The 27,479-nt window shown below is 37.1% G+C and overlaps 1 protein-coding gene across 8 annotated transcripts in view; it reads right to left on the minus strand.

Moving 5' to 3' along the window:
* Nucleotides 1–27,479, minus strand: part of INPP4A (inositol polyphosphate-4-phosphatase type I A) — a 122,593-nt gene that overhangs the window by 31,099 nt on the left and 64,015 nt on the right. For 3 of the 8 annotated variants that reach the window (XM_032226339.1, XM_032226337.1, XM_032226336.1), the window contains exons 12-18: nucleotides 24,606–24,736; nucleotides 17,111–17,215; nucleotides 12,866–12,974; nucleotides 9,293–9,310; nucleotides 6,728–6,911; nucleotides 5,386–5,604; nucleotides 3,945–4,209 (exon numbers count right to left, since the gene is read on the minus strand). In XM_032226339.1, the coding sequence (XP_032082230.1) occupies nucleotides 3,945–4,209; nucleotides 5,386–5,604; nucleotides 6,728–6,911; nucleotides 9,293–9,310; nucleotides 12,866–12,974; nucleotides 17,111–17,215; nucleotides 24,606–24,736 (1,031 nt within the window). The remainder of the gene's footprint in view (nucleotides 1–3,944; nucleotides 4,210–5,385; nucleotides 5,605–6,727; nucleotides 6,912–9,292; nucleotides 9,311–12,865; nucleotides 12,975–17,110; nucleotides 17,216–24,605; nucleotides 24,737–27,479) is intronic. The other 5 variants (XM_032226342.1, XM_032226341.1, XM_032226340.1 and 2 more) reach the window with 3 other exon arrangements.

Below are 27,479 nucleotides of genomic sequence, written 5' to 3' on the forward strand. Positions count from 1 at the left end.
AATATAATTGCTATTTGCTATTTGCACATTAATACACTATTCCATAAATAATACATTATTCATTCTTTTACTTTGCTAGTGTTTAACATACAAACTTCAAATAGTAACTAGAATTCTGAACAAATCATACAAGTCCTGTTCTAAATTAATAAATTAAAGGGACATCAGCTATTTCAGATAATAACACAATTTTACTATTTTAAATAATAATTTATTGTGAAATCACAAACATAAAAACCTGTTGTAAGGAAACATAATGAAGAGACAATATAAGACTATATGTGTTGTAAAAATTATTTTGAAATGTCAAGCAAGCACATGGACTACAATACATTCTTACTCTACATTCTGAAACATTATATATTTATATATAATGTTATGTATTATTCATATCCCAGTATGAACATACTCTGTACTACTTATAGCATATGACCAGCAATTAGGAAAGTAGATTTGCAGATGATCACAGCTTTAGAATAATACTAGTGCTTTTGTAACAAGTGCTATTAATGGATGAATCTTTAAATGTTTTAAATATTATTTAATATTTATAGGTTTGTATGCAAAAAGTTAAATACCTCTGAGCAAACTGTATGTTTCAGAGAATCTCTAAGTAAGCAAAAGTTGATACAGCCTCTACCTACCCAGTACAAAATTAGAAACGGCATATTTCTGCAAATGTAAGTATATATTTAGTTTTTATGAGCATTTGTTTCTCTTTGCATTTTCCCGATTGTCCCTTGCAGAATTCTTGTAGCTCACAATATTCTTAAATCTCCTTGCATGTGTTGTATTTGGAGATCTTCCCATCGATTTTCAAAGTATGAGAATTCCAGATCAATATCTTTGATCAGGGATTCCTAAACTTTTGAATACAATGATCTGTATTTGCATGATACCTTAATCTGGAACTGCTATACGAAGTATTGGCCTAAAAGAGTCTTTCCCAAAGTGCTGTCCTCTAGTTATCTTAAATTTCAAGTCCCATAACACCCAGCAAATAGATCCAAGAGCCATGTTTGACGTGGGAATTACAGAAGTTTGTCTGGACATCTCAGGGAAGGCTCACTTAAAGAATCAAATTAATTAAAGAAATGCTTAGATGGTAGTTTCCACTCTAGAATGAGTCTTGAGTGAGATTAGAGTCACAAAACTCACATACAAATCCTGCCCTGTGGACTGCAAAAATGTTCCTCTTCCAAAGAAGAGAAGAACCACATATCCTTTATTTGTCCAAAAAGGGCAAATACCTACAGGAATTTGAAATACCTTTAGGGCAGTGTTGGTGAAACTTTTCGGCACTGAGTGCTGAAACGGGAGCACACACATGCACCTGCAGGAGCACTGGAAACTGGAGGAGCACTTCCTTGGTGCACATGTGCGTGCCAGGAAGCTGAGCTTCCAGCTTCTGGCATGCACATATGTGCTGGTCACCTGGTCTTCTGCTATGCATGCGTGCATGAAGACCAGCTGTCCAGCGTGCATGTGTGTGCCAGAACCCGGAAGAGCAATGGGCAACAGCTAGCATGCCCAGAAAGATGGCTCTGCATGCCACTTCCGGCACGCATCCCATAGGTTTGCCATCACGGCTATAGGACTTGCAATTTGCTTTCCAAGCTCACTTTAAGACAATAATGTTGGCCTATAACAGGCCTGAAATTACTATAATTGAAAAAAAATACTTTTCCCACTATAAATTTGTTTGGACTCTGTGGAGATCTGTAGAATTAATGCAACTAAATGTTTAAATGTTTTCATGTTACTGCAATTTTTATGATGGATGGCCAATGCATTCTGTGGACAAACCATTCAATGAACAAAATATTTATTTCATCTTGGTATAGATACAGACCCTGCATATTTTGAGTTCTATATGCACCTGAAACACATGTGTTGCAGGCAGAAGTGTTCTAGGGTGGGGAGAATGAAGAAAGGGAAAGCCCCTGGTGGTAGCAGGGGTCAAAAGGGGATAGAAGAAAGAAAAGCACAGAGATATGATAGGAAAGGATGGACAAATAGATCATTCACAATGGTGAGAAAGGGATTATAAAACAAGGTGTGGGGAGATGGAAAAGGGCAATTTGGGAGGTTGGTTTTGTAATGCAGGGTGATGATGTTGCTATGTAGATAGCAGTGGGAGACAAGTGAAAAGAAGATGAAGGAAAATGGGAGGTCAGGGGAAGCATAGCCAGTTGGAGTGGAGTTTCTGGTGGCACATAGCTAAACAGAGGTAGGGGAGGGAAGGAGTGATAAGATCACTGGAGGGACAGGTGTCCAAGCCACATGGAAAAGGAGAGGACAGAGAAGCAAGGAGCCCCAGCCTTTCCCTACTTGCACTTTAAGACTCTTCTAGAGTTCTCTCAGCTCAAATCCTGACTCACCAAGAAGGTCCAGCAATACATGCATGCATACATACATGCATGCATGTTATACAGCATGAATACCTCTGGTCTCTGAAACATATGGCAGCACTAAAGGTCTTCAACTTAACCAAGTACTTACTAGGTGGCTTGAAACAAGCCACGTTCTCACCTCAGTGTCTTACTTCCATTCGCAAAAAGAGGGAACAAAATACCAGCCTACCTTTTAGATTCTTTCCTCATAGAAAACATGCCATATAATATAATCATATGAAAGTATCCTAAAATATCAACCAAATTGAAATCATCAGTTGATTTCTTAATTAGGAGATATACTCACTTCTGAAATTATAACTTTTTTCTATCTTCAGGTATATGCAGGGTCATCAGACATTTTTATAAATATCGAAACTAGAGTCTGGAGTTCTTTATTTTTTTTAATTTCAAGAATGTAAAGAAAATTAATTAAGGCCTGGAATGGAACTTGGTAGGTGTTGTGGCCCAACAGCGGCCGGCTGAGCTGTTGCTGGAATCTGACAGCGATGAACACTATGGGACTACCCTGGAGGCTGAGGAAGACTCTGGGGGGTGTTCGGAGTCAGAGCAGGGACTAGAGAGGCCTGTTGGCCACCAGATGGCATCTGAGTCAGGGAGCAGTGAGGAAGTACAGGGGGAGGCTGTCCCTGACATACATATGCATAGGGCTGAGAGGAGGAGGTAGCAGCTTTGGAAAAAGGCTCACAGAAGGAAATAGGAACAGGTGACTACTGATTGGCCCCTCCCGGAGAGCTCATAGGTGGGGCGACGGGAGGTGAATTTTGCAGGAAACAACAGTTTACAATACCAGGTGTAGTGAAAGATTGGGAGAACTTCGTGAGTTCAAGCCTTGTTTTCATAGAGATAATTTTCTGGGCTCCTAGCCAAGGGGCTGCTTATATCCCTCCTTAGTTGTGGCAGACAGCCAAGTCAGCATCAGTATATATTAGAGGCTTAAGACACAACAGTAGGTGAAAACATAAATATCTACAGGTACAGTGGTGCCTACTAGCACATGTTATAAAATAATCTAGTTTATATTCCAAAGATATTTTACCTAAAAAGGCAACTGGATTTTCTTTGGAAGGGGGGTTTCTCTGAAAACATTTCACTTTTCATCCAAGAAGCTTACTCAGTTCTGAACTTCTGAATGGAAGAAGCTTCTTGAATGACAAGCGAAATGTTTTTAAAGAAAGAAAAACAACAAGAAGAAAATCCAGTTGCCTTTTAGAAAAAGCACTTTTGGGACAACCATGACCTTGATGATTAAGAAGCTCCATAGACAATCTAATTTCTACTATAGCTTTTTGGAGAGTAATTAGAAGCACTCCCTATTTAATCCTTTTTAGGAAATGCTCTGAAAATTAAAAATGGAAATACAGCAAAAAGACCATGGTTCTCTCATTCCTGGGACCTTACTATTAAATGAAGATTCCTAATATACCGAGAAATGCTTACAATACATGGATCATGATTAAGGAAAAGCTAAGAAATGCAACAAAGCAGAACAAAATGACAACAGCAAAAAGCCACAGCTGTCATACGCACTTGTGATTCTGGGAAAATGGCATGCAGAGGATGAAATGGATGAAGATGATGGTGGGGATGATGAAGATGAGATGATTTCATTTAAGGTCTCTGGCTTTATCCAGTATGCACGGGTATCTTGTTTACCTTTCTTGCTAGAGCAGCTAACTTCACACAGGAAAACATCTTCACAGCTATCACTTTGCAATCGTTCTTTCAGGAGGAGTTTGTCTACCCTCTGGATAATGCATTCAAGACTTTTATCAACATTCACCCAGACTTTTTCCTAGGAAGGAACAAACAGAAAGGGATCAATTACATACTGGTGTGCCCAATATAATGAAAAGAAATAAAGAAGTATATTGAAATAGTATTTTGAAAACACTATTTTCACTACTTTCAGTAATTCATAGAAACCATGCACATCAATTGAAAGGAAATAAAGAAACATACTAACCATTTCCATCTAATTGGGCAACTGGGTAAGATAATATTATTTTCTTCTGGACAAAATTGCAAAGACTATCAGTTCATTTACTACTTTCCAATTAATAATAGGAAATCATCACATCTCCAAGATACCTAGAATTAACTCCATAGCAAGGTAGGCAGCAAATAAATTTAACAAATAAATAAATTTAGTTGCTCCATTTTTACTGGCAACTCAAAAAATAGAAACAGAAGTAGAGAAAAAGAAATGAACACCCAATGTCTGGGTTCACAGATTGCTTTACGTCACCATATCATTCATTTATTGCAAGAGTTGCATGACCTCAGCTGTTGTGGTTCCTAGTTTTCATCATATATGTACCCAGCTACTTATTCCACAAACTATATTTAAATCAGATAATGACAGTGCAATCTGTAAAGAGTCTGCTGGAATTAATAAACAAAGGGCTCCAGAAGCATCAAAGCATCTCCCAATAATGATTGCCACAATTGGGTGCATGGATTTTTACCAATATTTTTAAAAGAAATATGACAATTGGAACACAGGCTCTAAAACAGGCTTAACATCATTAACATCATAATCTTTTCTTATAAAGGACAGTCCTTTATTTTAGAAAACTATCCTCTAGATTTATTTAGCGATTATTTTCTTGGTTTTGCTCTTGAATTTTCCTTTGTAAAGCAAAATTATAAACCTAAATACTTATTCCTCTTATCCTTGAGAACCTCTTTCAGAATTGTCTCTTTTTCAGATTTGGCTTTCATTTTTTCGAAGAAAATATGGTCACTATATTTATAGCACAGGGAAAAAAAGATGCAATAATCCATGTTACGTTCACTATGCATCACTGATTAATGCCCACCATGCCTTTTGCTCATTCAAAGCATTTTAAACATAGTTTCTAACCCACAAAACATGATTAAATACCTGCAGCTGTAATTTTACAAAAGGGAATTGTCTGAATTAAGATTCACTGTAGTATAGGAATGGAATTTTAAGGTAACAGCCTACCCATTCTTCTTCATGCCAGTCCACCTGTAGGGAAGAACGGCTATTTCTTCCTGCCCACCTGGCCACCAAAGTATCTTGGTCATTTCTTAGCACCACTTGTTCTCCTTCTGTAGATGTTGGAGAAACCTTTGAAGCTATATAATCTGGTCTTGCAGTATTCAGGGCATGAATTGAATTTGCCAACAGCTTGCAGTCACAGACAGTGACAAGCTGCCTGGTCTAGAAAGGATAAAGATGACACACAATATTTGCAAACATTGTCTATTTTATAACATGATTCTTTATTACTGTCCAATCCCAACACTACTAAAGTACAGTAAACAAACCCAGTAACAATTATGTCACTTTTTAAAAACAGTTTAATACAAGGTACACTTTTCTTAACAAATATGGATATGATTTAGCCTTATGGCTACAGTACAAATCTTAACAAATAAAAAGGTTATTTTAGCATACTAAAAACCTGCTAAGACTGTTCTTTAATGTAATTATAGTGATCTAGGTACTGATTGAGGTAGATGAGCAATCTTTCCATTACTGTAATTTCCATTACAGTGCCAATTGAGAGCACAGCTCCCCATAGAATTTATCATAGAATAATATATTTTCTATAGCATTTCACTGTGAATTTAATTTCAATTTGAATTCAATGAATTGATTCATACAGCACACTAAGCAATAACCTTTCTTAGCTTAATATGTTGTGTAACCTAGACATTGTGGCATTTAATCTGCATCTGATAATATGTTGTATGGATCCCGCCAATTATGGCTTATTTGTTAAAAGAAACTAAATTTAGTGTCGAGTGAATGTAATTACAGTACAGCAAGGAAATATAACATGATTAGCAGGAGGCAGTCAGCACTGACATGGATACCATTACTTGAAAAAATGATCAGGGCCATAAAGATTCCCCCCCCCAAAAAAAATACTTTAATTAGCAATTTGAAGAATGTTGTTTTGCAGCCCTAAGCATCACCAAGATTTATGATATTAGGTTTTAGATTTTCACAACAGAAATGAAGGTTGGAGAAGGAGACTCTTTTTGCCTCAAGTCTAGTCTGCTGTAGTAGTAGACTTACAGCAAGATGGGTTGTATTAGATCAAGTGTATTGAAATACAATAATCTTATATGCTGAGGTCAGAGAGGTTTAGGCCTCATTACTGATCATTAAATATAGACCAAATAAACGTAAGTTCTTGTTGTCCTTTCAGAATTCTCAGATTTTGGCAGGTCTACAGAGAAGGAAATTCAAAACTGCCAGTATAAGAATATTCAGTTAATATTAAATTAAAGAGGGATCTGAATGGTATAGAGGAGAGGGTGAACATATCCCCTACCTTATCTGCCAAAATGGCAAGTGTTCTCTCAAGTCCATTCGCTGATTTATCCTTGGCAGCTCTGGAAAGTCTTTCTGCATAATAACTAACTTGAGTTTTCAGGGTATTGATCTGTGCAATAATCTCCTTTGCTCGAATAATATCCTGTGGTATGTATACTATAGATTGAGAATTGGTCGCAGTGCTAACAACAAGGAGAAAAAAGAGTATTTTTAAAAAAAATAATAGAGGAAGATATTGATTTGGGATCTTCTTCTAACTATCAAGCCACTAAGTACAAAGACTGACAATCTACTATGTTGCAACCATCTTATTCAAACTATCTTGAGATGCACATGATGACAGCATTTGAACAAGATGTATTTATCAAACATGCCATGTGATTACTCAGAAACTACATAGGGAACAGAAAACTGCCAATCAAACAATGCAGCAATAACAGAATTAACAGAATTATTCCTGTTAATCCGATTCCTTGGCTAAGCATAATTTATTCATTCAAATGGCTGACCGATCCATTTGCCTTCAAAGATTTCCAGATTCATCTTAGAAAATACTACTGCTATATTATCCTTTCCACAACCATATAATTGCTCAAGATGATTGAAGTCTCATATGGCTTTGTTTTTAACCTTCTTGCCAACGTCAGAATCCTGCTTAATAAACTCAGATTTGCACTATTTTAAAAGACTAGCCAAACGTAACTCAAGATAGATTTATAGTAAGCTATTTGACATTCTTTTCCTTCCATATATCTGGATTTGTTTTTGTAAATCCAGATATATACTCTACCATCTATTGTTGCTGGAGAGTAGCATCTTAGTAGTTTATACAATGTCCCTGGAAAAGTAAAAATGGTAGGCTAATTCCTTTCTCTTGGCAGATAGCTTCCTTCTAATGTCCCACTGCAAATTTCAGATTACCAGTTGTCTAATTCATTCACAGCAAAACAGATTTATTTAACAAAATGCTTTCATTTAGCATAAGACAATGCTTCAGAAACAATGCAAGTTTTCAGAATCAGCTTCCAATATAAAATTGAAGCAGGAAATTGTCTAAAAATGTTTTTGGTAGTATGAAACTTGAAACAACATCTCTTCCTTTTAATAAACTTTTAATCTATCTTTGAAAGAATCTAGATAACAATTTAAAAGCTTTTAACCAAAGCTTTGTTCAGCTATCTGGAAAAATACATTTTCAGAAGAAAGGATTTAGACTGTAATTTTTTAAAAAAGGGGAAAAAAAGGAAAAATGTGTCTTTTTATTTTTAGAATAACTTCAAAATTATTATAGGAGTTTTCTTTAAAATGTGATACAGATTGTTTATTTTAAGGACAGATCTACAGTTAAAGCTCAGGCTTTTAAATATTTTTATCATATTTAAATATTTTTAATATTTTATTATAGCAATATATGCATCTTATTTGAAAGAGAGACATCATGCAGAATCAATCTATATACAGTAGCAAACTACATGCAGCATTATTTGTGTTAGACTCATTCTCAAAAAAGAAGCAAAACAAATCTTTTGCTAGAATCAAAGGAAACAATTCGATTAGCTTCTCATGACCATTTCCCCAAATGAACAGCTATCATCCTTCACTGACTTTTAACTGGAAAACATTTTTTCCATCTCCCCCCAAAATTTTATTTCTTTTTTAAATTAGGATTAAGTAGACTAAAGCAGTCCAACTTTTGCTATTAAAGACCCAAGGTCACAATCTTACAAACATAACAGTGTAGTTCCATGGATACATAGGCCAATTATCTAATGCTTGGAAGTATAACTGTCAATTCATGTGCATGGATTAAAGTTTTAGTTCATATCTGATCCAAATCTATGTAAACCTCTTGTATACAAGCTGAACCCTTATCTTAAAAATGAGCCACTTTGTGGGCATAAAATGAATAAATCAGAGGCATATATTCAATAAACTGCTACTAGCCTCTTTGCCACACCCCTAGGATAAATACTAGAAATACCTAATCACTAGAGTCTAAACATAGTTGACAGAATTTCCTTTAATGTCTAGGATCACGTAGTAATGTGGTTAAATGTTTTAGCAACATCATACCACTGACCTAAAAATATCTGAATGATAAGGGTAATGGCTTCCAGGCTAGATGAGTTAATATGAAGGCATTTTCATCCTTAACACTGCAATTTTTAACAAAATAAGCTTGGTGTCTACTATCTCCTTTTCAAATAAACACTTCTTAAAACTAGGTCCAATCAAACTATTTTCTCTTTCCCCTAAAGTAAAAGTATTCAAGCAGTATTTGATTATTTTAGTTTTTCCAGGGATGAGCAGTTATACATTTAATATTTCCAAATCTCTCTTAAATTGTATTCTAAAGGTTATTTTTAAATGTTAGCTGTTCATTGATAAAGCAAATAATGCAGATGAAGATAACAAATTGATGCCTACGAAATACCGCACTAAACATTTATTTAATGAAGCAAATTAGCGAAGTCAGGATACAATCATAAAATACACCCTGTTAATACATTGTCTGCTTTAGAAAAGGAAGAAAGCTGTGCTAGCTCAGAAATAGAAAACTCACCAACTTTCCTCAAAACTGCTAAAAAAAAAGAAACCAAAAGAAAATTAGCCTTTAAGCAAATATCAAAAGCCAAATGATGTTAGATAAATGTTAATTGCTTTAATACTTCTTAATAATGCTGTGTTTGTATGAAGCAGATGAGGAAAACAAAAAGTATGCAAAATGGTAAATGTCTCCTAAAATGTTATAAGACCCCACCAAAAAATGTATAAATGACTGATAGAACACATAGATATTTTTATGAGACATTCAGTATATACCCTAATGAATTTGAGTCCCTCCTTGACTGCCCTTCTGCCATTCCTTCAGAGATCCTTAATCTCATTTTCCAACCAATAAATGGTAATGCTACTACCAATGATCTAACTCTGCTTACAGTTTTAAATTTTAAAATTTAAGGTGATATGGAGATCCAAACTATCTGTGTTCTGTGTCCAAACTATCAAGATGATCTTCCAAAGGTAAAATAGTTCAATCACCAATGTTAAAGGGGTGGTAGGTCCAAGTCACCCAATTACTACCTACTTACTCTATCTAAATATAATAAGCAAGCTATATGCTAGGCATCTCTTCACAAAACTGATGGAATTTAAGAAAAGATTTTAAACTCAGTACATGCCAACTGGAGTAAAATGTTGGCATGTGTTCCAGTTAATGGCATTTCTTATTGCCATTCTTATTGTCATTCAAAAATAGCTGGTATGTCTGAAACAGAAAGTGTATCCGTTTTATTTATTAAAAATTTTTTTAATGTAAACCTTGATGTTTCAGTAATGTATAGGCAATTTCCAGGACTCAAAAAGATAGTATTTTTGTAAGAGATGCCTGTAATGGTAAAGCACAAACTCGTGCTGTACACCAGTGTTTCTCATCCCTGGCAATTTTGAGATAGGTGAACTTCAGCTCCTAGAATTCCCCAGGCTGGCTGGGGAAGTCTGGGAGTTGAAGTCCACAGATCTTAAAGATGCCAAAGTTGAGAAAAACTATTTACACCAACAGAGTGTGTTTAATATTAAAAGCACACTGCTTTCCAGTAGTGCATATATTGCAACAAATCAAATAAACAATAGTGTACAATACTCAAAAGCCACTATCATAATCAGTTAAATATAGTTTCAGAATCCTTATTTCATAAAAATGCATGGTCATTTAAGGGTGACATTTATATTCTCCTTATTATCCAAATAACCAGTTTATTCAGAGTATTATTTTTTATTTTTCCCAAAAATAAAATATAAACTACAAAATAAAAAAAATCACAAGAAGAAAAATAAAAGAAAAAAGAAAAATATAAAATTAACAGTAAACATGTAACCTCCACCTTGGTTGAATGATGACATCTGTATCTCAAACAAATATTCAGAACTATATTTTGTACAATTGCTACTAGCCTATCAACATGATTAAGTTTCTTTGGATATAGTCGCATTTTTACTGTTTATAAATCCTGCTGTAATGAATCTTACTAATTATTTAGCTTTGGTTATATCTACTTTTATTTTTAAATTTTAAATTTTTAGCTTTTTAAGTGGAATTCTGGTCATTGACCATAATTAAGAATTAACTGATCTCAGAACAGAGTTTCACTGGATATGAAAAATGGTCACACTGCCTACAAATGTAAGCACAGGAATACAAACATGACATATATTACAAGATGTCAAAAAGACAAAATATGCACAGATCTTTAGATATAGCTTATCTAAAAAGCTATTTTGATTATTTTAACAGAAGCAATTAATATGGCAACTAAGTTACTTGAAGAAACACAATCAAATAATATGCAGATTGTGATTTTTCTAAATATGGTCCTTCTAAGGGAAAATTTACCCCTGGATTGACTGCCTGGTAGATGACTTTTTTTCTGTAGCTATTATTAAAAGTTATGCAAGTAACACAGACTAAAATAAGCAGTGATTTAAGATATAAAACTAAAATAAAGTGCAGATAGGAAGTGTCAGCCTAAATTTAATTCTGACTTACTAACTTTAGAATATTATTGTTTACTGGTCATGTATTGTGGATGGAAAACTGTATCTGATTTGGCAGCATTTAAAGCAACAAAACATCTATCTAGATTCTAGACGTGTCCAACTATTTTGTTCCTGTGAATTCTCTCTTTTTAAATTAAGACTATAAAGGCAATATACTGTAGCTAAGGCAGAATTACTCTACTCCTGAAAATAATAGAAAATGATATATTAATGGTACAATAGGATATTTCAGCTTTTAAGAATCTTCTAGGATATTTTTCTTCAACCTTCTTTAGCCAAGATACCCTGAACTTTTAACAGAATCTGCAAGTTATAGAATGTTTGACAAGCATAATGGTTCCAGTGTTTACATGTTCTCATTATTGGTTAAAATCTCTGATATCCAAAAAGATAAAATTAAAGGATAAATTAATTTCTCTGCTCAAGCAAAAGCAGTACTAGCACTTATTTCAAATCTGTAAAAGATCTAGTATATCCATGTGTCCTGTTTTGGACCCATTGCTGTATCTTTTAAACTTCTTTCCATCTAGAAAGTAGGGAAATTGCAGAAGAGTGTTTTCAAGTTTCAAATAATGTCATATATAAAAATCAGTTACAAAAGTTATTAAGGTTATCCACTTGAACTCTGCCTCCTTCTATGGCTTTGAATACTATCCTTTATACATCTAATAACACCTGACTCCATACCTCTCTTCTTTATGGGCATACATGTTTCTGTTTTACGCTACAGTTTCTATCGGGAGAAGGTCACAGGATCAGAATTGTGTGAACAAAACGAACATAAACCTGTTTTTCTTTTTAGCATGTTCTTTCTTTTTTAATTGTTAGCCACACAGAATCATCAGACCTCCAAATTGCAAAAAGAATGAAATAAACATGGAATCATTCATCTCAACAGCAAAAAAATAAATAAAAAAAATGGAGAAAAGTGTTCTGTCTGCTCTTGAATAAGTAACGTAGTAAAAAGCAATATTAGTTAATTGGGCTGTAATCCATGTAATCTGAAGGCACATAGAAGAAATTGTTTAAACTTTGCCTTCTTCAAAAATATTCCTTTTTAAAAAAAAAAAAAATCCCAGTCTAGCTTACAATGTGGTATTTTCTGGCCATTCTCTCATCTAAGTACTAAAAAGCCAACCCTCTTTATTTCTAAATTCAGACAAGGTCAACAAGGTGCTTCCCCCTCTTGAGGGGGTGACCCAAAAAAACTTCAAATGGGCAGTGTGTGTGTGTAAAACAACAGCACCAGGAACAGAGGGGGATCTGGAGGAAGTACCTCTTTGAAAATTCAGCTACTCTGATCAAAAAATCTTGCACAAAATTTCAAGGGAAGTCTCTAACCAATGCATGATTAATCAGCTTTTATATGTGATTAAATAGAAAAATCTGCTAAAAGCTAACATACATTGATCAATTTAAAAAGGGAAATCATTTTTCTAAATTCTTCACAAAAGGTATCTCTACTTGCTATGTGGTTGAAACTTTCTATGTGTGGATAAAAGAGAAAAGAAGGAATGACATTCTGTTTTTTACAAAACTAGAGTCACCAAAAAAAGTGTGTGTTCAACATGCCACTTACTGTTTCTTTGCATCTTCAAATTTATGTAGCTTTTTCCGCAAACCTCCAGATTTAAATGCCTGGCAGTGCGCTGCTGGTGCTCCTATAGTTACAATGTCATAATTCTCATCTAAATATTACAAATGACAGGGGAAAAGACACCATGAGAATTACTGTCAGCTGTCCTAGAATGCAAATATGCAAAAAAACCAACAACAACCATATTTTAAAGAACCAACAACACTCTCTAGAAAGTTTATAAACTCTTTAAAATTTCTGAGAATTGCATTAAGGTATCTTTAAATCAAATACAAAGTGACATTTCTGCATCAGTTATTTCTAGTACAGGAAATTCAATAAATGTATGAATTATAAGACTTTCCATTCTACTAAACGGCATGCCATTTCTTGCATTTTTGTTATAGGCCACAGAATATCACTGGAAATACACAAGGATGTGAGAACTGATTAGTGAGTAAGATGCGGACAGTCTCCATGTGTATAACAATACCTGCCAAGAATGTAACTATTAAAACATTATTCATTTGGCCTTGGAATTATGTAAGAGAAATTTATATTTGTTCATGAAGAAAGTCAGCATAGACTTTCTAAATCAACTTGTACTTCTCTGTAAGGTGCTCAATGGAGAAGATGGCTACACATGAACATTTTTTTGCAAAGATGGTCATTTTCTTCCATTGGAAAGTATGCAAAATTTTGAACAGGCCTACCCTAGCAAAAATTTCAATTTTATTATACTTTGTAAAAAGATGGGTTAAAATAATGCAGTTTAAACCGGGGATTTTTATCACTTGAATATGAACACAATTTAGATTTATCTGGGATATTTGATTTCCCTCCAATGAAAAGCAGAATAATATAATTTGTAAATGGCAAAGGCCACAGAAAGCTGCAGTTAGTATCACTGTTTAGGAGAATGCTAAGTACTATCAATATCTCTCAATTAAAATATCAAGATTTCCTGCCAAGTACAGGTAATTCTTGACTTACAAATGTAATGGAGCCTGCCCATTCCATTCGTAACTCAAGGGTTCATGGGAGTAAATCTCATAGGTTGAATGGGATCACTCCTTCCTTTCGCTCACGCATTCGCTAATCAAATGTGAGGCTCATTAAGTGTACATGAAGTACTTCAAGGTGAGGAAGGCCATGGAGAGCCTACTGATGGAACAGGCCACCTGCCTAAAGGCCTCACCAACCCACCAACCCAATGAAATACCTCATGCTCCCTACAATTGCTTCCCTCCCCCATCCTGCCGTAGCAGGTCACTTACCTAGCGAAGATCTAGCAAGCTGTCTTCTCTCTAGCCACTCAGCTGTGGGACACTTTGAGGGAGCGAAATCGCACTGCCTCAAAGCATCCCGTCAGCTTGCAAACATTTTGCATGGAAACTGCAAATTTCTGGGTGCCGTGATTTTGTACCCTGAAGTCCCATGAGATGACGGTTTCTAGTCTTTGCGCAAAATATTTGCAAGGCAATCAAATGCTGGAAGCGAAATTGTCCTGTTCTCAAAGAAACCATGGCAGAGAGGAGACAGAGTTTCACAAGGTGAGTCAGGATGGGAAGAGGGAAGCAATTGTGGAGACCTGTTGGGAGCGGGATAGGTAGGGTGAATGTTGCAGTGCCTCTACAGTTGTTTGTAAGTGTGAATAATTGTTGTGGTGCTACAACATTTGTAATTTTGGGACTGAGTCGTAAATACTTGGGGGGATGTTATCGTGTAAACATCCACTAAGTGAACTATTGAAACTCAAGGATTACAGGTATCCATTCCTTGGTGTTTAAAAGTTTTTGCAACCTTCTTCATCACTTTTCAGCACAAGCCACTTGTTCTAACCAGCAAATATACAATATACTTCCAACCTCTTTATTCAGGAAACAAAATATATAACCTTTTCCAAATCTCTCATTTTCTTTACCCTAAGGTAAAGAAAGAAAACCAAGAACAAAGGGCACCTAACTCATATGAGCAAAAGAAGCCAAGACCAAAATATGTTTTCTTTAAAAGAAAGAAACAAGAAGTGGACTCTACAACAGCAAAAATTCCTACTCAGGGATCTAACCAGTCAATAATATTTCATTTCCTGACCCTTCCATTTCAGAAATATTCCAGACAAGCTTAATTTTCATTAGACTCTAAAGACTTTTCTTCTTCTGAAAACTTAAATGTATCATGTTGCTAATGAAAAATAAAGATTCATACGTGGAGAACCAACCTTGCTAACAATGTTCCCTCTAATTTTTTTTCAGTGTGAGCGGAAAAGTATAGTGTGTGAGCTGCACAGTTTCATGCCTGAGCACCTAAGAGAGCCACAGTTTGAACTGCTGTCGCGTCTGCTGGACATTTGCGCAACCTTCCAAGCGTCAAGCGCCAATTGCGAGCGAGGTTTCAGCCCGATGAATGCCAGACATGAAAAGTGCCACTCAAACACTATACTTTTCCCCTCACCCTGAAAAAAAAAGGCTCTCTGCTCAGCTTTTAGATTGTTAGACTGGCTAGAGAGAGACATGGCACCAACAGGGTCCTGGGTCCTGGCATTTTGCAGGCAACCTGTCCTCTCACATTCCTTTGGAATGCAACCCATCACATGTGAATTAGATTTTGCCAATTATCCTATTAAAAAATAACGCTATTATTCTAAAATATGACTAACTCAATATTAAAAACTGTAAATATGTAATGCTGATAAATAATAGCAGTAATTGTTATTTAGTATGATTAAAATCAGTATTGATATATCAATCTAATATCTATCGAAATTGACAATATACACTAAAATAACAATACAAATATATAATGTGGAATATAAATGTAATAAATATAATATATAAATGCAACATAAAAAACTCTCCCCCTTTAAAGTAGTAAGATCAATTAAATAGTCTAGCAAGTTTGGACAATATGCTATATGTTATGTTACTTAAGAATATATATACCTCAGAATCAGATACAACATCCACATCATTTCCAACTGAGTCAATAAAATCATATGCCATGCCAAAACTATTTTAAATAAAGATATGAAATTAATCAAGTCTTGCATTTATTTTTCAAAATGAATGTACAATTTTTTTATTATTTAAGTTTTGTACCCTATCTTTTCTAACTAACGTTAACTTTAAAAAGATGTTACATCAGACTACAATACAAGTAATTAAATGAAGACTAAAATAAGTGTTTTGGCATATTGAGCTTTTTATATTTCTTTCTTATATTTCTTCCTTAGTTGAGAACTTGCTCCTCAGCTTACTTACGCATTAACTGTTTGTTGCTTTTATGGTTTATTCATTCACTGCTCCATGTTCAGTTTTTTTCACAGGGGGCAGGGCTTCCTTCCTCCCTCCCTCCCTCCCTTCCTTCCCTCCCTCCCTCCACTCCTTTGGCCACCAATTTTGAACCAATTCTCTCTCTCTCTCTCTCTCTCTCTCACACACACACACACACACACACACACACACACACACACAAACGTTCTTTGGGGGGAGTTTGAATTACTCCGCCTCACTGCGCAAAGTCGGCTCAGCATGTGTTCGGCCCCACTTACGCCGAATCAAATCCGCGGCCGGCGGGACCAGGGGGTTGCATTTCAAAGCCGCCAGTCCTCTTGCTTCTTCTCCTTCACCAGCAAAGCTCCCGCTGGCGTCCCCGCCCATGGCAGCGGCGCCTCTCCCTCCACGCGGAGCACCTGAGCTGGCCCCCGCGTTATCCCTCCCCCTTCCTCCTCTGCTGTGCTTTTGAGGCCGCGGGAGCTAGTAGGAAAGCGGCGGAGGTGGAGGCGGCGGCAGGGATAACCCAGAGCCCAGCTGACTCCGCTCGGAGCACCTCAGCTCAGCTGGGCTCTGGGTTATCCCTGCTGCCGCCTCCACCTCCGCCGCTTTCCTACTAGCTCCCGCGGCCTCAAAAGCACGGCAGAGGAGGAAGGGGGAGGGATAACGCAGGGGCCAGCTCAGGTGCTCCGCGTGGAGGGAGAGGCACCACTGCGGGAGCTTTGCTGGTGAAGGAGAAGAAGCAAGAGGACTGGCGGCTCATCAAAACAAGTCTGGGGAGGTCCTTTGCAGGCGGCCAGTTCTAGGCGCCTGCAAAGAACTTCCCCACGTTTGCTTTACAGAAAACTGCGCGGCAGATAGAATCTGCTGCGCGGGCTTTTCTTGCGAGGTGCGCGGCCGCGCAGGCGCGCACCTTAGAGGGAACAGTGCTTGCTAATAATATAAGTATAAAATGTATTAAGAAGCATAAGAATACCTGATCCTGCATCATCCTGGACTCTCATTCGTTGTATATGTAAATTTGTGGGCATGAATTCAAGCTTTTTATCACCTTTCAGACTACTCGCTTTGAATGATGGTCCTGGAGAAATGAATTGAAAAAGATCAATGTTTATATATTCACTTCACAGAAATATAATAATTAATGAACAGAAAAGAATAATGACCATAAAGAACAATAACAAAATGATAAATAGATCAGCAATTGTATTTCCTATATTTAATCACGTCACAATGAAGAGTCATGCTTCCAATTTCGATCCTCATGGGAAACTGTTGGGGTGTCATTTCTTTTGTTTAAAAGAAGGTAGACTTACTTCCAGATGTTGTAGTTAATAACCACCATTACAATCTCTCACATTACATAATTATTTTTCCAATAGAAAACAAGATTGAATTATGGACTGTTTGATGGTTTCTGAACTTGGTTGTTTGTTTCATTACCCAAACTGGATAACCTCAGTGCTAGTGATTATACTTGTATTCACCAAATTGTCCATTGCAATCTTAGTTCATTCTCTGATGAGCTTGAAATGTAACAGGAATATGGATTAAACAACTATCTAAGAGTTTCCAATATACTTTTTGATGGAAAAATAAATGTAGTCGATACGTTGCTTTCAATAAAGTAAATAGAGAAAATATGCCTTTAAGATACTGTTTTAGTGCTGTCTATAAAGTATTTTGGACTAGAGAAACGCAGAATATTTTTGTAAAACTGATTGTAAAAGCATGAAGATAATTTTAGAATACTGTAAGACTTTTTAAAAAAATGTACAGGACATAATAGCAATGGTACATCTTAAAGGCTTAAATATTTAGAGAATAAATGGAAAGATCTGCCAAATTTCATAATTTCGACTTAGTCCTTTAAAAGCAATGTGAAAAAATTTGAACGCTGACTAATAAAAGACACACACAAAAAAAGAATAATGCTCTTTTGCCTTGAATCCTTATAATTCCAAAACTGGGCATACTTATTGTCATCTATTTGAAAATGTTAACATTATAAAATGTTGGTTCTAGGATTTTGCTTATATGATTAAAGCTTATGCGAACAAAGCATTTCTTTGCAACAATACTCATCCATCCTTGATGTGCTGCTTTAAGTTTCATTCTGCAAAGCCTTTCCATTTTTTGATTGTATTTCCCTTTATTTTAGTAGAAATGTTTTCATCAACCTGGCAAAGCTAGCATTCTGGAAATGTGCCTTCTCTGCCGCAGCCCCGATATTCTGCCTTCAGATATCTTGGTTTTTTGTAAGGTCATGAAGACTTGGTTGTAAGTCCAGGGTCTAGGGCTCTGAGTATAGTAAGGTTCCAGCTGTATTCCCATCCATAGTAATAGTTTTTACTTGGTGCCATATATATATTTATTTTGTATTCTTTTACTTAAATTGTTTTAAGTCATAAGATGCATGTTGCCCAGAGTTGTACCTACCACCCTGTTAAGGTAGGTAGCTATCAAACTCAAATAAATAAATAAAATTTGAAGAGATCTTCAGAATCACCAGTTTAATGACAAATCAGACCTGACATCCATCTTTTTGTATGATTAATGGCTAAATGTCAAGGACATTGTAGAATCAGGCGGCGGTGGTGAGACCCCTCCTGAAGAAGCCGTCCTTGGATCCAGCCATTCTAAGTAACTACTGTCCAGTCTCCAACCTCCCCTTTGTTGGGAAGGTTGTTGAGAAAGTGGTGGCCTCTCAGCTCCGGCGGTCCTTGGATGAAACCGATTATCTAGACCCCTTTCAGTCTGGATTCAGGCCTGGCTACAGCACGGAAACTGCTTTGGTCGCGCTGATCGATGAACTCTGGAGAGCCAGGGACAGGGGTTATGCCTCTGTCCTAGTGCTCCTTGACCTCTCAGCAGCCTTCGATACCATCGGCCATGGTATCCTTCTGCGGCGGTTGCGGGAAGTGGGAGTGGGAGGCACCGTCCTTCGGTGGTTCTCCTCCTACCTCTCGGACAGGTCGCAGTCGGTGTTGGATGGAGGGCAGAGATCGACCCCTAGGCCCCTTAAGTATGGGGTGCCGCAGGGTTCAGTCCTGTCCCCACTCCTGTTTAACATCTACATGAAGACACTGGGTAAGATCATTCGGCGGCACAGGATAAAATACCACCAATATGTGGACGTTACACAATTGTATCTGTCCGCCCCGTGCCAACTCAGTGAAACGGTTGACGTGATGTGTCAGTGCCTGGAGGCTGTTAGGGTCTGGATGGGTGTGAACAAGCTTGCACTCAATCCCGACAAGACTGAGTGGCTGCTGTTTTTCCCTCCCAATAATTGGCCTTGTATTCCAACTCTCAGGCTGGGGGGTGAAATTATACGCCCCCTCAGACAGGGTTCGCAATTTGGGAATCCTCCTGGATCCACAGCTGACTTTAGAGCATCATTTGTCAGCTGTGACCAGGGGGACATTTGCCCAGGTTCGCCTGGTGCACCAATTGCGTCCCTACCTGAACCGGGAGGCACTCAGAACGGTCACTCACACCCTTGTGACCTCAAGACTGGACTACTCTAATGCGCTCTACATGGGGCAGCCCTTGAAGAGCATTCGGAGACTGCAGCTTGTCCAGAATGCAGCCGCGTGAGCTATTGTGGGTGCACCTCGGTACACCCACTTCACACCTATCCTCCGCGAGCTGCACTGGCTGCCTATTGGACTCCAGATGCGCTTCAAGGTGCTAGTCATTACTTTTAAAGCCCTACATGGTATCGGACCTGGGTACTTGAGAGACCGCCTTCTGCCAATTACCTCCTCATGACCGATTAGATCCCACAGATTAGGCCTCCTCCGGATTCCATCAACTAGCCAGTGTCGTTTGTCGACCCCCCGGGGGAGGGCCTTCTCTGTGGCTGCTCCAGCCCTCTGGAATGATCTCCCCATGGAGATCCGGACCCTCGCCACCCTTCAGGTTTTCCGCAAAGCCGTTAAAACCTGGCTGTTCCGGCAGGCCTGGGGCTGATGAGTTCCCAGCCCCACTAGAATTGTTGCGGCTGTTGATGAATTTTTAATCTGTTTGTATTTGTCTGTCTTTTCGTTTTTTGTTTTTCCCCTTTCCCCTATTTAGTTTGTTAGCCGCCCTGAGTCCTCTCGGGGAATAGGGCGGCATACAAGTTCAATAAAACTATAAACTATAAACTGTATATATTTGGACTATAATGGAGGTTTGGGAATATTCGCCCCTATTCCAGTAGTTTGCATTCAATCAGAAGATTATTTTTTTAAAAAAATATATTTTATTCATTTTTCACATTCCATTTGCAATCACTTATATACAGGGTATTTACTATAAGAAAAGAAAAAAAAAAGGAGATAAAACGAACAAAAAAAGGAAACACAACTCATCATTCGCAACCCCACCTAACCCTTCCATCCTCCATACACCCCATCTACCCCCTCCAACTTTCCTTTCTCCCTCTAACACTCCCCTCCTACTTCCCTTTCCCCTCAAGCCTTCCTTCTCCCCTTACTCCCCACACACCCTCCTTACATTCCCCTTACGCCTTCCTTACTCCTCCCTCTTCTTTCCCTCTACCTCCCTCCTTGGTGTATGCCTTTATTCGAGTGTTGTTTGATCTGATAAAAGTAAAATGAACCAAGGAAAAAAAAAATAAAAGAAAAAAAAGAACCACCGTATATAAATACATTCTTGTTCTTATTAAGACTATGTTAACACCCCCCCACCCCCACCCCCCACAAATCCCCATCCCTAATCCTCCCGACTTCCCAGGGCCCACACCTGGCACTACCTTCTGTCTAAAATATCTTGTATACATATGGATTAAAAAATAAAAGTAATATGTCAGAAGAAAGAAAAACAGAAAAAAAGAAGAGAGAAAAGAAAAGAGAAAAGAAAAAAAGAAAAAAAAAGAAACCACTCTTTGTGTTGATCTCAGCCCCCCATCTTTATCTATGCTTAAATAGTATAAATCATTCTATCTATATTTTATTCTCGTCTCTTACTTCTTTGCTATTTACCCCAACCTTCTGTAGACTCTCCCGTTCCTCTTCCTAAACCTTATGATCCCTTCCGATAAAATTTAAGCAACGTGGTTCATGCCACATATTCAAATTACTTTGCAGAAGAGTAATCAAGCATTCCCTTCTAGTAAAATTTAAACAGCGTAAATGATCTTTCTTAACCTCCTTTTCAAACAGTAATTCAAAATAATCTAGCCAAGCTTCCCCTTCTTAGTAAAGTTAAGCAGCGTAGATCAAATATTACTTTACACAGAAATCAACTTCTATCTTAAGATAATTCCAACCGACTTTCTCTTCTAATAGGATTTAAATAACGTAGTTCATTCCACATGCATTTTACCCTCATCCCTTACTTGTCTGATATTTACCACTATCAAATTTATGCTAACATTTGTTTAAAATCTAACTCAAAGCAATTTCAACCAACTTTCCCTTCTAATAAAAGTTAAATAGCATGGATCATTCCACATATTCAAATAATACTTTCAGCAAGAGTCAGTTAACCTTCTGTTTTAAAATAGTCCCTTCTAACAAAGTTTAAACAACATAAATCATTCCGCATTCTTTTTACACCTATCTTAAGATAATCCCAACCGGCTTTCTGTTCTAATAAGCTTTAAACAACGTAAATCATTCCACATATATTTTACCCTCATCCCTTGCTTGTCTAATGTTTACCACTATCAAATTTATGCTAACGTTAATTTAAAATCTAGCTCAAAGTAGTTTCACCCAGCTTTCCCTTCTGATAAGAATTAGTCCGCTTTTTCTACCGGAGAGAGGTCTCAAACCCCCATTCAGTCCTTAACTTTGGCGAATATTTTGAAATGTCTAAATTCTCGATCTCCGTTTTTCTGCTTCTCCGAGGGAGGAAAGGCTACCCCCTCCATCTTGCAGCCACATGGCCTGCCGCTTGCCTTCTTCCGCTTGTCTCTCCTCTCTTCCAAGTGAGTCAGGAAGTCCCGCCTTCAAAGTCCTACAGTAGAAATCTTGAGCCTCCGAAACAGAGTTAAGACGAAATCTTTGATTCTCAAATGTAACCGTGATGCCGGCAGGGGCCTCCCATCTGTATCGAATCTGTTGACTCCTAAGCTCTTTAGTTAAAAAGGTGTAGTCCCTTCTTGCTTTCAACATCTGGAAAGGTATATCTTTGAAGACAATCAGGTCCTGGTCATCAACTAGGAGACTGTTGTTATGAAACTTTTGCACAATCACGTTTCTAGATTCTTTTGTAGAGAAATGTATAATTATGTCCCTCGGGAGCTGTCGCTGTTCCGCTATCAATGAGTTCTGGCGATAGATTTTCCGAATCTGCCAATCAAAATTAAGTCCCGGGCTTCCCACCGCATGGCTGAAGGCTTCAGCAAAGGTCTGTTTCAGATTCTCTTGCTCCTTTTCACGGAATCCTCTGACTCTTATTGCAAATGCCTTCCTATTAAAATTTATCATCATAAGCTGTTGTTCAGTGTCTCTAATTTTTTGTTGTAAAATTTGAATATTGGTAGTCAAATTAAAATTAGCCTTCTCCAAACTTTCCAATTTGTTCTCTATTTCAGCAGAATAATCTGACAGGGCAGACACAGCTGCAAACGTATTCGCCTTCATTTGATTAACTTTAGACTTTAAATCATCATATAGTTCCAATACAAATTCCTTAATTTCTTGTTTAAAATCATTAAACATTTTAAAGAAATATTCCTGTGTTAAAAGTTCTCCAGTAGAAGGCATAAGAGACAAAGGCTGTGGTTCCAGTAAAAATTCTTTAAATTCTTTAGACACATTTGTAGCAAGGCGCTTCTTTGACCTGGGTGCCATAATAAATAAACAAGTAAGCAGCGCTTTGCTCCCCTCTGTTTCCAAAGAAGAAGAGTTTATTTTGTTAAGGAGCGGTCTGCAGGAAGGTAAAACCGGCTACGTATATCCACTATCAATCATCCACGGAGAGAAATCGCCATTTTGAAATCCATTTAGACAAAGAAGTCTCTAAGACAAATGGTGCTGGTATTTAAGATAGTAATAAAAACATAAATCTCACAGGGGTGGGACCCGCCCGTATCAATTCTAGCTTGAAAAAAACTTTGTTTTGTCCTGGGGGGGGGCTAGCCTGTCTGGGGCTGCCAAAAAAAAAAGGCAGCTGAGAAGAACTGGCTGGAGATAAAAGCTCCGCTCCGGCTGGGTCTAATCTCTATCCACAGCCAAAAAAAGAAAAAGGCTGTGGCTTACGAATAGACCCTAGCCTACAGAGCTACTCCCTGCCCCTTTCTTAGCCAAAAAGGGGTGCTATCTATGATCTTATTTAGATATACAGACCAGATCTCTGAGGAGCTCGGTGGAGCCCTCCTCGGCAACAGGCCACGCCCCCAGGAAGTCCAATCAGAAGATTTTAAGTTAGGCCTTGCCTAGATGAGAACTTATCAATGGAAATACTTTTGTCAAAGTCCTTGAATTAAAACTGAAAGTCTTCACCACTGACATCTTGAATGTTTCATCTGAAATTCAATGTGATGATGTACAGAGGCTGAATACCAAAAAACATTGTCCCAATAAAGGCAAACCTAACTTTTTTTTAACCTTGACTTTTTTTAACCTTGACCTTGGCAAAAGAGTCATAAAAATGACAAGTCCAGATCCCTCCTCAAAGTTACAGTATTTTGCCCAACCATTTCTTCTTCAACTGAGCTCCAATACTGGAAGTGGCCTCAATGGGCAAAGTGTGTTTAAAACTGCCAGTAGAGTGAAATGTAGTAGACTTCATTATAATGTTCAGCATCCCTTAGTTGTATTCCTCTTTTTTTTTAAGTTAAACTTGTTAGATTAAAACTGAAGAAGTCCAGTATTGTAAAGATATTCATGTAGCTATTCCTGCTCTATCTAGCTTAGTAGAAAAGGGTTGTTGTTTAAAAACTAGAATTCCATGCAAACACCGAAATAAACAATGCAATTTTTAAAAAGACAAATTATTTATTTATTTTTAAAAAGGCAAATTTTTTGTAAGCTACAAATCCCAGTATGATTCAGAGCATTCTTTCTGTTCTTCCTCAACCTTAGTATTTATACAGACTCATTTCTGATCTATTTTGGACACAAATATATCGGCTGTTCTTTTGCTTTTAATGGCATTTCAAAATGTTTTAGTGATTTTTTTTGTAGCAACTACATCCATTATTATTTTACTTTGTGGTTCTACTGCCTTTCATTTGTACTGAATGCATAAGCTGTCATTAGTTTTATAGAATTCTTCTTCTATATCCACTTCCAATCTTCCTGGACAAAGAAAACTAGTATGGATCGTAATGGATAGTGTACAAGGTTCCACATTCTATACCCATCCTGGTAAAACCAAATGACATAAGCAAACAAAACAATTTCTATGAAACTATGCAATTGGGTCTGTATAAAGAGTACACTTAGACAGCAATTTACTTCTAAAGAAAAGGCAACAAAAACCATCTTAAAAATTATGTCTGAAGCATCTACCTTTATACTGATGAAGATTTGTCATGTTGTCCTGATAGGTCAGAATAATTGTTTGGTACTGAGTGACTATTTGCCGACGAAGACTTTCCCAGCAAGGTGACAGCTCTCCCAGTTCTTCAAGTTCACAAATCCTACCAAAACATCCACAAAGAAAGTAAATACTATTAGATCAGTTATATACTAAATGAAAAACAATATATCCTCCTCGTCTTTTAAAACTATCTATTCAAGCTTACCCATGGACTACTTAAATATTTTATTTTAATTAGAAAACATTTTGAATTTTTTAAGGCCTATGTTAAGCTGTGATTTTTTCATATATTTTTTTCATAAATGATTTTGTCCTTACATGGAGAAAGGTCAAATATTAACCACATTCATATCCCAACTGTTTAATTATTACATTTTCCAGAATTAAGTGAGACTGATGGCTATCAAGTAAATTTTTTGTTTCTTTCAAGCTCTCGTGATGATGACATGCCAGCCATCACCCGTTGCTCTTCCAGGTTCCAGCACACACATGCATGCCAGCCAGCGGGTCTCTGTGTGCTGGGAGTGCTGGAAACAGGAAGAGCAGCTCTCTGGTGCACATGTGTGTGCTGGGAAGCTGAGCTTCCAGTTTCTGGTGTGCACATGCGCCTATGTTCCCGTTTTGGCACTTGGTGCCAAAAAAGTTCGCCAACACGGCTCTAGTGGGTCAAATAAACACTTGAAATGGTTTTAAATCCAACAGATTTCAATTTCTAAAACTCGGGAATTCAGTGGAAATTTTTCTATTGAATTGTCTGCTACTAATTCCAAATCCAAAACACTCTGGATGGAAAATACAAGTTCTATGTAAAGTGCTGAAAAATATTACTTTTCACTGATGTGATTTCATCAGGTTCATTTTTTTCTTTTCAAACTAATCTCTCTAAAAAAATTTCTTTCCAAATATATCAATTTGTAAATACAAGATATACAGTACCAAATATGGAAGATTTTATAACATATTTTTACTAGATCATTCTCATTTGCAGAAAAGGCGGCATTGGGTCACTCAATTTATATCCATACTTTCAGCATTTGGAAAATTATATCAGTACTTCAGCTCACTATAGAATAAAACTAAATAGTGTTGAGATTGCTCATATAACATAAATATGTATGCTTTACCAACAGTAGTGGATTAGACATCCAATTCATTCATGGATCTTATTGAGTGAGCAGAGCTTAGACTTCTCTCCGCTCAATCTAATTGAGTCAGTCAGTCATTGCTTCCTAGCTCAGTCTAGCCAAAGTCCATGCTGGTTGAGAATTTGGGGAACTGAAGTCACACATATCTGGGTAGACATTAGGTTGGGAAATGCTGAATTAGACAAAATGTCAAGGGCGGAAAAAGTTAAATAAATATACCAAAAAGCATTATTTGTCCAATTTATAGCAGCTGATCTATTAAAATTAAGCATTTGATGGTTAATCACAATTAATAGAAAAATAATGATATATAGCTGTGATGGCGAACCTATGGCACACCTACCAGAGGTGGCATGCAGCGCCCTCTCAGTGGGCATATGAGCCATTGTCCCAGTTCATCTCCACCATGCATGTGCACATGCCTCCCACCAGCCAGCTGGTCTTTAGGTCTCTGCTGCTCATGTTTGTGCACATGGCATTTGGGGGGGGGGGGTGGGCATGTGCATAAGTGCATACATACACACACACACACCCTTTGGGCATTCGGTCCAGAAAAGGTTAGCCATCACTGGCATATGAAAATCTGGTTTCCTGTAATACTCCCACAGATCCCTCTATGTATGTTCTACATTGACCTATCTATGTATATCTGCTAATTTTATCCTGAAACTGCTCTATTGGGAAGTGCTAATCTTGGCAAGGCCTAATTTAAAAACTTCTGATTGAATGCAAATTACTGGAAAGGAACTGGATAATCCCAGACCTCCATTAGAAGGTGAGAACCATCTAATCACTGTATGAATTACACTGCAATAATGAATCACAGAAGCTGATGACATTTACAGACATCATAGTTTAAAATACCAAAAGGCAATTTTTCAACTAAGGCACATAATGCCAGGATTCTGAGACAAAAAGAAAGACTGCAGAAAACCTAGTAATTTCTCATTAAAAATTTATCTCAAAGCCTGAAACTGCTTTTTATATAGCTCCGGTAATATAACAGCAATTAGATCATTTATCCTGTACACTCATTCTTACAACACAATTACGACAGTGATATGACAGATTCCCTTTATAGCCAAAAAAATAGCAGGAATGACAATTAATCAACAAATCACTCAATCCATCTTTTCCCAATCAAGTCCGCTACAGAGATACCTTGGACGTGTGATGTCATCCAATCCCAACTTCGAAGTCAATTGTCTAGTGGCAATTGTAGGCCCCAGATTGGACAAAGCACTGGCATGAGAATGTCAAAGATGCCTTCCGTGGTAAGAGTCAGATGGGATTCTTTTGTATCAGTTTATTTACAATACTGAAAATAATCTAGGACAGATATTATCATTACCTTACTTCTACTGTTAGGCCAATTAAACCTGGATTCAAAGTAAATTATAATGAAAAGTAAAATGAACCCCAAATAAAATAGATACCCAATGACAGAAGTATCTGGACCAGCAAACTATGTTTGTTAAAAGTGTTGAAAATTATATTACAGGTGTCAGCAGTTGATAAATTAATGTTTCAGTTAAGTATCCCACCCCCTATTCTTCAGAATTATCCTGAATGAACAGAAGATGTGAAATCATTCATCCTATCCATGCTAGTGAAACTTCTGAATACTTTTGATTGGTCATTGTATTACACAGCATTCTGAACTTCATAGGCAGAGTTCACATTTTTATAAACTAGTAT

Source organism: Thamnophis elegans, chromosome 11 (genome assembly GCF_009769535.1).
Source record: "Thamnophis elegans isolate rThaEle1 chromosome 11, rThaEle1.pri, whole genome shotgun sequence".
Classification (NCBI taxonomy): domain Eukaryota; kingdom Metazoa; phylum Chordata; class Lepidosauria; order Squamata; family Colubridae; genus Thamnophis; species Thamnophis elegans.